The 14,268-nt window shown below is 42.9% G+C and overlaps 1 protein-coding gene across 1 annotated transcript in view; it reads left to right on the top strand.

The window, feature by feature from the left end:
• The window catches only part of GPD2 (glycerol-3-phosphate dehydrogenase 2), a 323,960-nt gene that overhangs the window by 251,488 nt on the left and 58,204 nt on the right, over positions 1–14,268 (top strand). The window contains exons 14-15 of the mRNA XM_085873795.1: positions 1,831–1,962; positions 6,623–6,781. Of these exons, the coding sequence (XP_085729921.1) occupies positions 1,831–1,962; positions 6,623–6,781 (291 nt within the window). The remainder of the gene's footprint in view (positions 1–1,830; positions 1,963–6,622; positions 6,782–14,268) is intronic.

The raw sequence follows: 14,268 nt of genomic DNA, 5'->3' as shown, positions 1-14,268 counted from the left end.
CATGAAATTAACATTATATTTTATGCCTCCTCTGCCGAAGTTGCCTGAGGCATTATGTTTTCAGGCTGTCCGTCCGTCCAACAGTGATAGTTTTTCGTCACCACGATAACTTAAGAATTGCTGAAGGGATCCAAGTTCTTCAGGAGAAAGTCAATCAACTCACACTTGTTTGATGGAGGTGGAAAACACTATCTCAGGCATCATTCCAGAACATCCCATAAATGCTCGATTGGGTTCAGATCTGGTGACTGAGAACGCCATGACACATGGATAACATCGGTGTCATGTTCATCAAACCATTGGGCGATCACTCGTGCTCTGTGGGTGGGGGCATTGGGGGGGGGGGACAGGGCATAGAAAGGGTAGTGGGGCCAAGACCAGAAATTAGGTGGTAGAAGACAGAGACACCACCGATCTGTCTACATTGCGAAAGTGATTCGGCGAGAGACTCAGCCTCATCACGAGAGATTCCAATGATATTGAAGACCTCAGTAGAGTCATCAGCAAAGAGATAAAAAGGATTTTCCAGAAAGTCAGAGAGATCATTGATGACAATGAGGAAGAGGATGTGACCAAGAACACTACCTTGGGGCACTCCAGCCTTGACAGGGAGAGGAGATGAGAGGATCCCATTGAGGACCACACACTTGTTCTGAGAGTAAAGGAAGTCAGTAAGCGATCTGTGTAGTTGGCAGTGGATGCCATAAGCAGAGAGTTTGAAGAACAAGGCGGGTGCCAAAATGTATCGAAAGCATGAGATATTCCCAAAGAGACGGCCCTGATCTCATGTCTGACATTGAGGGATTCATCCATTGTTGGGTGAGTGGAAGCAGCATGTCCAAGTTAGAGCGACCTGTTCTGAATCCAAATTGGTGATCAGAGATGAAGCTGTTGGAGAAAAGGAAGGATATCATATCAACCGCGATGATTGATTACATGACGTTGCTGATGATTTGAAGTAAGCTAATAGATCTGCAGTTGAGGGGATCCATTTTAGCACTGCATTTGTGGATTGCTGTTATGTTGTCTGACTTCCAAGCAAATGGAAGTTGACATAGGGCAAATGATGGGGTGAATATGGCAGAAGGAGGTTGCACAAGAGCAACGGAGCACGTTTTTAGGACACATGTGCTGCTGCTGCTGCTGCTGTCGAGGCCGGTAGCAGAACCAGAGTCGACCGTTGCCAGAAACTTCTCCATCTTCTCAGTTGCAAAGGACACACAGTCCAGGGACAGTTTCGTATCACTTGGTAGGGCGGGTACTGGGCCAGACCTGTGTGGAGGAGCTAGAATTTCAAATGGTACCACACTGAGTGGTTGTTGACGCAACTTTTGGAAGCAAACACAGAATTTAGGCATTCGACCTTTTCACGAGTAGAGTTGGCTGTGGTGCCATTTGAAGTGAGAGTAGGGATGGAGGGGGAGCATACTCAATAGACAAACTCAACTAGAAAGCATCTGAAAATGCAAAGCCCGTCCACGTCATTTCATGACCCATTTTCATGACCCATTTTCATGACATCATTTTCATCATTTTCAAACACCAAACCTGCCCAACAATCCATCGATAACTTTTTGATATATCCTGCTCACAGAGAGACAGACAAAACAGGGGTGAATGCATAACTTCCGAACACCTTCGGTGGCGGAAATAACTAACTTTTTGGTGTAATCTCTTTCGCATGATGTTTTAAAACCTTTTCTTTAACCTGATTACACAAAAATGTGCTTCATATTTATAATGTTGTGAACTTGGAATGACAATGTTTTTCAAGAACGTTTTTGTTGGAGTTTTTCTGAAATAACGTTTTCCATGTTTCTTTCTACACAGGTAGCCAAGCACCTCGCATCAACCTATGGTGACAAAGCCATTTCAATTGCCAAGATGTCGAAGGTCACAGGCAAGCGATGGCCTATTGTGGGCAAACGCCTTGTGTCAGAGTTTCCCTACATTGAGTCAGAGGTTTGGCCTAATGCAATACCTGACACTTCATAGAAAGTTACACTTTCATCTTAATATGCTCATATATATATATATATATATATATATATATATATATATATATATATATATATATATATATATATATATATATATATATATATATATATATATATATATATTTAACATATTTTCATGGCTGTGGCCGGTGAAGTTAATCCCCTGACCCAATTGTGGTGGACAGGCGGTTAACACCGACCAGACCGGATCGCCGAGCGGTTTTCCTTTGGAGGCGGCCACGTGATCCTCAGAGATTATAGTGTGCGGGGGAGGGGCAGGGCGGCACTGGCGGAGCGACAGAAGCACAGCACAAGGGGTTTATACACAAACCCCACGACAAATACACAGACACTGCAACTTGAAATAAACACAACGGAGATTTAATGCTAATAGACAAATATTTACAAGGGTAATTCAAAATGTAATAATAATACTTGAAGTAAATTAAGATCTAAAGTCGAGGTGCTTCGACACACAGACTTAAATACAGACAAGGGGAAAATGAACAAAAGCAAATCCTCCCTTCATTCTGGCACTTAACTTTGTCTAGAGATGGTCTTTCTTTAACTTTGGGATCGAGGTACTTCATCCTGCTGGGAAGATGCGCCCCAAAAATGGTGCCGCGCTGTTCTCTGGGCGGGAAACATCACGGAGGTAATTTGTAAGGCGGTATTCAATGCCAGGGCTCACCAACCGCTGCGTGGCTTCTTCGTCGGTCGCGCTTACCAATGCAGCTGCTCTCTGCAGAATGGCGCCGCTCCCTTCGGTGATATACACGAGGCTTCGAGGTCCATCACTCACGACCAGCCAAGAGTCAATGGCCAGCATTTTGCTCCACCATGCGAGCCAATTCACCTCAGCACTAAGACGAGAATTATGCATCGAAGGAAAGCCAGCCACAATGCCCTGTTCTGACACACCATTTCCTCGCTCCGTTGTGTCTTAACCGTGTGCGTCCCTTACACCCAACTCAACACCAACCAAACCAAAAACCTCTTCCTTGTCACATCCTGCCCATAAATCATCCACCTCCAGGTGTGGCTTGGTGGTGCCAAACCCGGGAAGGCGGTGCTTCTCGCCTGCTTGGACATGCAGCTGTCTGTTGTTGTTATTGTTGTAATAAAAAGACTTCTTTCATGGCTGGCTTGTAAATACAAAAACATAGGGGAAGGTCTCAGGGGGCAATTACATACTGGGGAAAATTGGTCTTGATCCCGATCTAATTAACACAGCACCACCCCCCTCGTGGTGACAAGTAACACTTAAGTTCACAGTCTCCCTACTTAATTTACATCAAGATGTCTCCTGCACATCCACGGACCAAGCAACTCTATATAATCCTATCTTTCCTATTAAATTCCGACATCTACCCCCACAACCACAACAATATTTTGACTTCCTGTGTAATTAAAAGTTGGTTGATGCTATTTACGAAGGCTGAATTGACAAAATTATTCTCAACAATAATAGAAAAAAAATAAAATAAAATACGTTTTGTAAAATGTAAATATTATTCATGAATATAATGAAGAACATTGGCATAGGTAGAAGTATATGCTGCTTGGTGGAGTTCACAACATATGGTGCTCTTCCATTTTTAAATATTGATAATAATGGGACAGTTTTTGTATTGTCTTTCCAATCCCTGGATCTGTCCATGATTCCTATTCGGTAACAACTTGAACAGGAATATGTATAACTAGCAGGGACCCGCAGAATACCTGCGCAATGTAAAATGTGACTTTAACTCCTCAACTCCCTCTCACCCCCTCATAAACTCCAAGTCCTCAACTTCCTCCTCTCAACCCTAAGGTTTCAATTCCCTCCCCCCAACCCCCCACTCGCCAACACAACTCCTCAACCTTCTGTATACCCAACCGAACACGGAAACTGCAATCAAAACAGCAATAGCATGGCTCCTGCATGTGACGGCCCATCACGGCATTCTACAGTGGACAGTTTTGTATTTTTTTCACCAACTGCAACTGAGCCAATTTGGTAACTTAATGTTGATATGTAGTTTTATTTCAAAATCAAGTTTTTGATTTTGTGGGACCAACTTCCACATTCTCTTCAATCTCCTTCTTCCCTCAAGGTCTTCAAGACAGCTGTTCACCAGCATCTCAGAATTTCTCCAATCCAAAACCATGATCTTTTCTACACTTGTTAACCCCCTCACAATCCCTCCTCCATCCAAATTTCCAAGTTTTCCCCCCTGGGGGTTTCCTTCTGTATCCAGCTTGTCCACCTCATGCATCCTCTCTGGGCCCCCCATTCCTCCCCAAACCCATTATTTGTCCAAGTCTCCCTCTATCTTGGCCTGTTGGTATTTCCCACTCTGTCTCAACTGTTCCTTTTATGTGTGTGTCTGCTGTTCCTTTTGCATCCTTTTATGTCCTCATCTATTCAGTGTACTAACTATCTCTTCCTTGAGCCTCTACGATGTACACAGACAAAAAGTTCAGATAATCACATATCTTATAACTTCATTACAACAACCTGAGACTTTTTACAAGGGGAGCTACGAAGTACGTAATGTACCATCATCATTGTCATCATCATCATCATCTTCATGTACCATGCCAAAGTTTGTACTGCCGAAGCAGTTACTTGGTTGGCTACACTCCGAGTCGTGTTGTCCCTCCAACTCAGGAAGTCAGAGCAGGAATTTGGAATTTGGCCATGGTGCCAGCCATAGCTTGCCTACACTTCACAAAGGACACCGTGGGTTATTTAACGTCCAGCATATAATGCTGGCAGACAGGACGCCCAATTTAACGTCTGCCCGAGGGATGGCACACTTATTGAATCTCCCTGCCTGTGAAACAACGGGGTGACAGTTTATAGCTGGGCCGATATTCAAACCCAGGATAGACAGCTTAGAGGTGAGTCACGTGAGTGTGCATACCTCCCGGTGATCCTGCCAGCCTAATGTACCATCATATAATTGCTTTACTTGCAATTTTTCTGATAACTGATTTGGTTTCAGAATTTTTTTTTTGTGAAATTGTCATTCATTTTTCACTCAGTGGAATTTCATTTGAAATGGTTGCATATTGTCAGATTGTTTTGCATATAAAGGAACCAAGAATGATTTATGGGTGGCATATTTTGGTGTTAGAAGGCAGTCTACACATGGTTTATGTTTTTCGTCTCACACTCCCACACCCCTTGAGCATATGCAAGCTTATTTGTCTGCCTCCTCCCTTCCTTCCTTTACTAACCTCCTTTCATATTTCTATCCTTTCCCCATCTGAAAATTCCCTTCCATTTGAAAATATTAAATAACTAGTTGGCATTGTACGGTGATAGCGTGACAAGTTTTATATGAAAAATTGTGTCTCAAGAACTTTCCACTCTGGGGAAAGACAGTCCACCTCAAAATGGATCACGGCTCGTTATCCCACGTGCGTAGCACAAAGTGGCGTGAAGCAATTGGTTCACTCTGTCTGTCTATCAGTCTATTTATATGATCGAGGAACGACTTGATTTCAATTAAATTTAAAATTTGAACACCGTGGAACACTAACCAGTCTATGAGTTGGAGCAAGAACATGCAGTTTAGCAGTACTTTGGCTCTGAATTTGACAAATTGGATGGCATCTCATCCCAAGCATGCATGTGCACTGCTTGGTATAGCAATTGCTTTTGTCTGTCTGTCTTTGTCTGTGTGGCAGTCAAACAAAATCTTTAATCGTTCCAAACAGAAAACTTACTGCTTTTAGGGATGCCATAAAGGAAACAAAGAACAGGTAAAGACGAGAACAGCACTCATTGGAGCGTTTACATCTGCTAAGCTGAGCAGTTCACGTTTTGTCTCCCACTGATGGGTTGGGTCCGGATCTTCACCAAAATTTAATCGTTTCTTCCTAGTAACACATTCAACCTGTGCACAAAGTTTCATCCTCCTAGTAACACACTCAACCTGTGCACAAAGTTTCATCCAAATCCATCCATAACTTTTTGAGCTATCCTGCTCACAGACAACCAGACAAGGATGAAAACATAACCTCCCCCACACCTTCGGCGACGGAGGTAATAACTAATTTAAGGTTTTAAATTAAGTGGTGTTTAAGAAGCTGCATCAGTGGTGGTAATTTAAATTTAATTGCCTCGACCATTCAAATTTGCAATGCGCGCTGAGGGTGGAGTAACAGCGAGATTCAGACAAAAATGATTGAGCCTCGTGATGTAACCACAGAGCTAACTTCATCCAAAATATGTTTGCTTAGTGCATCTTTTTCTCAAAGATCATTTCAAAATCCTCTCAGCTCTGGACTGTTCCGTTTGACCCATCGGCTTCATATGCTTGCCATTGTGTCTGATATTCAAAGTTCACAAACAAAGCTAATGTAGATTGTGCTTTGAAATGCAAGCTAAGAGTTGTAAAAAAAACCTATTCCCATGTCCTTTTTTCTCAAGACTGCACAGGCTATGAACTCTCCGGTTGGAATTGAGTTTGGAGGACTCTGCACTTCTTATGTATTTTAATTTTGCTGATGACATCTCAAATCTCACCGAGTGATGTTCATACATGTAGTGACAGCAATAGTGAGAATACTTGCACATATAATACCCATTGTGGCATTCTGTCTTTGATTATGAATTGTATGTATGACAGGCACGATATGCAGTACAAGAGTATGCGTGCACAGCAATCGATGTTCTGGCACGCCGCACACGCCTTGCTTTCCTTCACGTGCAAGCAGCTGATGAGGCTTTGCCTCGCATAGTTGATATCCTCGCTCAGGAGCTTGGATGGAACAGCAAGCGCAAAAAGGTGAGAATTTTGCTTTTGTTACTGCATTTCTTTGATTTTGTGAGAAAATTCAAAGCAGCTGTTCACCACCACCTCTTATCTTCCCCCATCTAACACCTCGATCTTTTCTACCCCCGTCAATCCACCCCAAACCCACGTCCTTCAAATTCCCTGCTTTCCTTCCGGAAAGTCCCTGTAATGTCCATCTTGTATTCCCCCATATTCCCCGCCACATCCCTCTCCCTTCCACAGATCTCCTAATGTCTCTGTTCCCCACTGTTTTGTTCTCCCCTCTCCCACCCCTCTATTCTCATGCCCCCCCCCCCCTTGCTGTGTGTTGTGTGTTAGCTCTCGTACGAGCCTCGACAATAGCCTTTTGCCTAGATTATAATCTCCACGGAGCTGTAAACTGTCACTCCAGTTTCATGTGCAGGGTGATGCATCAATGTTTACACCGTCCATCAGAAGGACATTAAGACAGAGGATGCATCTCCCGGTGCTGGGGCATTGGTGGATATCAAATATCCTATGGTGTCTTTCATGAAGAGTAGACTACAATTCCAAATTGTCTATTGCACCTTCAATTGAACATCAGGTCTGGCTAGCTGGTTCCACAAAGACTTTGGCCATGGGACATTCCTCCCAGCCAATCCCACAATAATGTGGTAATAATTGGGTCCATTAAAGATGAACAACAATATTGTCATAAAATAAGGACTCATTGTTTGTATATCGGAATGGATCACTATTTTGCAGGAGGTCATGGAGAATTATTCAAATCGTGAACAATTTATTGTTAAAGTTGGTTACATTTGTGGAGGGAGTCTGGAGAGGAGAGTGGCAGTGGTGAGGATGTACAGTATCAAGTGGAGGGAGTGCAGACAGTGCACTCACTCCACCCTCATGACTACAGCGAGTACAGTTGGGGTTAAAGTGGAAGTAGGCAGAGGCATAAATGAGGCAAAGGCAAATAAAACATGTAATAAAATCTAAATATAAAAAAGCTGATGATCATAAACTAATAAGACAGACGGATGAACGAACATGACCAAATTGTTTTAAACCCGCTTTTCATTTCGTGTGTGTGGGGTAATGACACAAACCAACCCACAAACCATCTAACTCGAAAGCACTCCACACTTACCCACTAAAACATAGCACATACGCGCAAGTCCAACTCCTCCAAGAAGCATGCTTTCTTCCAATAACACCCACATGAAAAAACTACATATAAAGATATATATTACACGGATGGAGCACACAGACAACAACAACCACAGCCATGATGACAGCAGCAAGAACATCAACTACATGTTATAAAATATCCTTTTTTCATGTGTTTCACTTCATTTTACATCCTCATTAAGACTCACAGATAGACATGCAAAATGTTTGTGAAGATCAATGCTGTCTTTTGATTAAACCTATCAGTGAAGTGACGGGAATGCAAAGCTAGATTTATTTAAAAACTGAATTTTGTTCCAAGTAAAACGATTATTAGGTTTCCAACGCTACCACTTTTATTATCGTAAACATGACGGATGGAAACATGGAGGACGCTTCTCCTTTTGCTCATATTAGTATTTTACATATTTATGGTGTCCTTTTATGCTCGATTGGCCCTGCCCACAAAAAGAACATGATCATGCATCACGTAACCCGCCACATCATCTCGACCTCGGGTTCATACATGCACGCTCTGCACGGTCTTACAGCACCTTCTACATAATTATTTTGACTATCGTCGTAATCCGAGGATTCTTGATCAGAAAATTATTAATTGAATTCACTTTCTGATGAGCCTAAAGTGAGTGGTGTGCCCATTATTAGCCCCCGTTGGACTTAGTCTGAAATGGGGAGTTATGGATTTGGTCTCGATTTTCGTGTCCGTGCATGCGTGCTTCTGCAACCATATCTCGTGGACCGATTTTATCTGTACTTGGCAAAAAGACAACAAACGATGGTATACGTATGCACGTCAATTTTTTTTTCGACGTCAGATCCAAGATGGCTGGCTGGTGGCCATTTTGTTACTTAAATGTGTCCCCAACCATTTCTCAGCCATTCACTTACCGACCGTGTTCAAACATGGCACGTACATAACGAATGATTGCTCACATAAGCACATCATTGTTTTTCGAGATGGCATCCAAGATCGCCAACTGGTGGTCATTTTAGTTGTAAAAAAAAAAAAAAACAAAGCCTGATGTTGAACATGTCCTCCACCATTTCTCGGACAGCATTTACTTTCCGATGTTGTTTACTTACCAATGAAGCATTTACCGATGTTGTTCAAACTTAGCACACGGTTAAGGAATGATGGCTTACATATGCATGCCATTTTTTTTCTTTGAAATCAGATCCAAGATGACCGACTGGCGGCCATTTTATTCCTTAAATGTGTCCCCAACCATTTCTCAGACATACGTGCTTCCAATTTTGTTTAAACTTGGCAGAAGCACAGTACATGATGGCATACACATGCCCCTCACTTTATTTTGCAATCTGATCAAAGATGGTAGACTGGTGGCCATTTTAGTTCAACATAAATATTGGCTCACCCTTTAACTCCAGGCAGCAAAATTAATTTTAAAACAGGGGCTATGACATTTGATGTCGTTTTTTATTTGTTCATTATGTGCTGAGAATTTTTCCCTTGGTTACATCATGGCAGTTTTCTTGAAATTTTTAGGGGCAGTACCTGCTCAGTTTGCTTTTTAACTTTAACACCTCAAAAAATTATTAGGATTAAAAAACACGTTCAGTTCTTTGTTTATTACTTATTCCTTAAAAATTGATATAATCACATTTTTTAAAAATTGTTTTTTTTTCTGATTCTGTGGACATTTAAGTCCTTTTTGAGAGTCTAATCACAAGTAAAATGTAGATCTGAAAAATTTATTTCCAGAACTTCCAGGCTTCATTAATCGACTTGAGGAAATTATCCAGAGTCAAGATGATTCAGCTTTTTCAGTAGCTCATAAATACTGTCCACAATTTTTAGAAAGGCTCAAAAGAATTGATGATTTGAACGAATCATCACAAATTCATCTTTCTACATGACTGAAGTTTGAATATCAATGGAGGTGCATCTTCAGCATGTAAACTTCAGTTTAAGTCTTTGGTGAAAAGAATGAAGTTGGGTATTGCTTTACTTCAGGAAACTGATGGTACCACAAAGTATCATGCAGATTGGATGCAACTCATATAAGGTTGTCTTTTCTTCAACGATAAAAACTTTGCCGGAGGAAGGAATCGGCACCACAATTGCAGATTGGGTGTCTGAGATGACGTGGGGTAGGAATGAGCATTTTGCAAAGCCAGATAAAGGAGGCCCTCTCTGAGCATTTTCGCAAATGAAGTTGTGCAGGAAAGAGCAATGGAGCTTTATTTTTTTATAGCTTGTTTGCCTCAGTTAAGTACCGGGCAAAATTAAACGCTCAAAACTCGTTTAACTCTGGATGAACTCAAACAATCACTTTAGACTCTGGTCACCAGAAGAGAACCATGTCTGGACCATTTACCGGTGGAATTTTACAGAAGCTTTAGCCATTACTATGTCCTTTTCTTTTGTGGTGCTAGAAGAGAGCTTAGAGTGTGGTGAGATCCCTCTCAGCTGTCGTAGAGCAATGGTAGCAGTCATTCCGAAGAAAGGAAATCCACAACTCATTCAGATTTGGCATCCCACCTCTCTCTTCTGACAGTTGATTATGAACTCTTTGTGAGGGCTTTGGTACAATGCTTATCACCTTGTCTAGAGAACTTGGCACATTGGGACCATTGTTATTGGGTGAAATGTCATTGGGTTAATGGCAATATCTTTCTTGTTCCATACTTATGGGATTGGTACAAAAGGGAAAAGAGGGAAATGGGTTAAGTGTTTCTTGACCAGGACAGTAAGGGGATTGGCAGGGCTACCCACTGTCTGGTATTCTTTACACCTTATGCATTCAACTATGATTGGTATATTTTAGGAAAGGATTAGCAGGTTTGCTGGTGTCAGTGCAACACTCAATCACATTGCCTGCTGATGCGGATGACATTTGTGTATAAATTAAGGATTCTAATGATGTGTTGGTTTTAATAGGTTGGATCAATTTTACAAGCTTCAGTGGCTGTCATTAACTGAAGTTGGATATTTATGCCAAACTTTATGGATGGGTGAAGTTCATGGATCTCTGCCTTCTCTTCCACATCAGCTTAACTGGGGGATTTAAAGAATTAAGTACCTGGGGGGTTTTCTTATGAAAGAGAATGTTTATAAAGAAGAACTTGGAGGGAATGCTAGACGCCCTCAAATACAGACTGCTGAAGTGTCGAGGTCTGCTTGCTCAACTGTTCCACATGGGTTACTGCTCAATAATTTGGTGACATCGATTCTTTGGTATAATTTCAAGGCTCCCCCCTCCTGTCACCCCCTACACTTCACCAGTCGATGAAAAACAGTTTGGTGAAAAACATGCCAAAAATATTGATTAACCTCTTCTGGAGCAGCAAGAGCTGGGTTTTACCTGATGTTGAGCCTTCCCTTCGAAAAAGGTGGCCAAGGCCGAGTTGATCTCATCAATAAGATTATGTCCTTCCACCTGGTTGTGGTTAACCAACTGTTGCATGGACCTTCCTTCCTGGCTTAGAGAGCTTTGGCCAACTCACTTGAGTCAAGCTGGTAGGCCAGGCTACTCACTGGAGGTTTTTCTGCTGGAATTGCAACAATTGGACTTGTCACAGTTACTAGCTTCCTACACCAGCAAGCTGAATGCCTGGTAGGCCTTTACGGTTTGCCACCTGGACTAATCATTTACAAAAGTGATGTTCCTGCATGAACTGCTATTTTATAATTCGTTTTTTTGTGAAGTATCCCCAAGGACTGGAGTTTTGTTCAACATTTTATTGGCAATAATGGTCGGAAAGTGTCGGATTTAATGAATAGCTGGGTGCACTTGCTCAAGCCTAAGGCATCAGGTGTGTTAGGCATGTCTCCCATGTGCTGCACATTGTCTTGAAAGAGTTTATTGTGACAAAAACCTACATGGGGAGCAGGCTTCATTCATATCTGTTTCACCTGTCCCCGTTTTTCCATATCTCATGCTCACCTTAAATAACTGCATAATTAACCCATCCTATAAAATTCAAACCTTTTTTGGAAAGCACTTCTCTCATTAATTGCCACTGATTGATGCAAATTGCATCAAGTCTACGTAAGTTTAACAAATGACATCCCAAAATTTAACATTAAGAAGCGAGTCTCTTTGTTGCCCCATTTTTCCATATGTCGTGCTCACCTGAAATAACTGCATAATTTTTCTTTTTTTTAATATATGTAATATCAAGGGTCATATAAGAGCGAACACACAGAACGTATAACAAGGGGAGCAGGAGACAAGAGGAACGGAAGAGGGAAACACAAAACAGTGGGGAACAGAGACAACAGGAGATCTGTGGAAGGGAGAGGGATGGGGTGGGGTACATGGGGTAAACAAGATGGACACGACAGCGACTTTCAGGAATGGAATTTGAAGGAGGTGGGTTTGGGTTGATTAACGAGGGTGGAAAAGATCATGGTTTTGCATGGGAATGGAGGAAATCCACAACTCATTAGGATTTGATAGGGCAAGAGAAGAGATGGTGGTGAACAGCTATTTTGAAGATCTGGAGGAAAGAATGGGATTGAAGAGTGTGTGAGAGTTTGTTCCAAAGGTGGGGAAAAAAGAGGAATGAAAGAATGAAGGTGAGCAGTGATTCTTGATTTTGGTCGTTTAACCAGAAGGGGGTTGCTGGAGGACCTTGATCGCCCTGCAGAACTATGGGCAGGACAGATAGCAGACAGAGCGGGGAGGGGGGGTTGTGGGGGGTGAGGCCGGAGAGGAGGCTGTAGAAGACAAAAAGACCACCAACCTGCCTGCGGTGAGAGAGTGAGGGACCAAAGACTCAGCCTCATCGCGGGAGATACCAATGATCGAAAATGTCTTGGTTTCCACAGCATGAAGCCAAGAAATGGTGAGAGGCGGGAGTACCAGCCCAATGGGGAGAGCAGTTCACCATCAGGCTGCAGACGAAAGCATTGAATGTGGTCAGGAGCTCAGGTGTGCCACGGAAAGACTTTGCTGGATGGACTCAGGAAGGACTCAGGCGGAGGATGCCCAATTGGCGACTGGCTTTGGAGGCCAGCTTGGAGATGTGGCTATCCCAGGAAAGATATTTGCAGATAATGAGGCTGCAAAGTTTGAATGAAAGGATTTCATGAGGATTGTTGAGAAAGTAGATGGGGGATGGGTGGTGGGGGGGATTGTTCCAGACAGTCCTTTCGGAGAGACATAGAGCGTGAGATTTGGCAGGATTGAAATACATGTTCCACATGTTGGTCCAGCTTGTGATTTTATCCAGATCTGCAGAGAGTGAAGAGGCTGTTGCTTGCCGATCTGAGGGATGACAGATGGTATGGCAGAGGGTGGAGTCATCAGCAAAGAGATAGAGGATTTTCCAGAGTCGGAGAGATCATTGATGAAAACCAGAAAGAGAACAGGGCCCAGAACACAACCTTGAGGAACTCCGGCCTGTACAGGAAGGGGGGATGAGAGAATTCCATGAAGGGCCACACATTGTCTGCGAGAGGAGAGGATAGGATGACGACGAGCCAAGAGTGGGGATTGCTTTGGATACCATAGGAAGAGAGTTTGGTGAGCAGGGCAGAGTGCCAGACCATATTAAAAGCACACGATATGTCTAGGGAGATGGCTCTGATCTCATGTCTGGCATTGAGGATCTCCATCTATTGTTGGGAAAGCAAGAGCAGCAAGTCCGGGGTCGAGTGACCTGCTTGATGCATCCCATCTCGCCCATCTCTGCATCCAAGTTGATGATCGGAAATCAGGCCATTGGAGGAGAGGATGGATTTAATGTCAGAAACGATGATGGATTCCATAATCTTGCTGATGATTGGGAGAAGGCTGATTGGTCTGCAGTTGCAAGGATCTGTTTTTGCACCTTTTTATATTGAGTGGTAATGTTTACTGATTTCCAAGCAGATGGCAAATGACCTTGAGGAAATGAGGGTGAATAAAACAGAGAGAGGGTGAGCAAGAGCAGCAGAGCTGGTTTTTAGGACACGTGGGCTGATGCCGTCTGGACCGGTTGCAGAATCTGAGTTGAGGTTTGAGAGCAAGTTCTCCACCTTGTCAGGAGAAAATGACAGAGTCCAGGAACAGCTGGGTGTGACTGGGTAAGGTGGGTAACAGAAAGCGATGGGTTTGGGACGCAAGATTTAGAAGCAAACATGGAGTTTAGGCATTTAGCCTTTTCACGTGCAGTATCAGCAGTGCGGCCATTTGAGAGAAGGGAGGGTATGGAGGGGGAACATACACCAGAAACAGACTTAACTAGACACCACCAGGATTTAGAGGAGGGAGAGAGATTTGAGAGTTCAGACTTGAGACTAGAAAGATGTTGTTTCCTGATTCTCCTCAGGGTAGACACATACTTGTTCCAATCTTTGTGGAAGGAACTGAGAT

Source organism: Eptatretus burgeri, chromosome 3 (genome assembly GCF_056783735.1).
Source record: "Eptatretus burgeri isolate ZD-2024b chromosome 3, Ebu_testis_v1, whole genome shotgun sequence".
In the NCBI taxonomy this organism is placed as follows: domain Eukaryota; kingdom Metazoa; phylum Chordata; class Myxini; order Myxiniformes; family Myxinidae; genus Eptatretus; species Eptatretus burgeri.
This window is presented reverse-complemented; position numbering and strand designations above follow the sequence as displayed.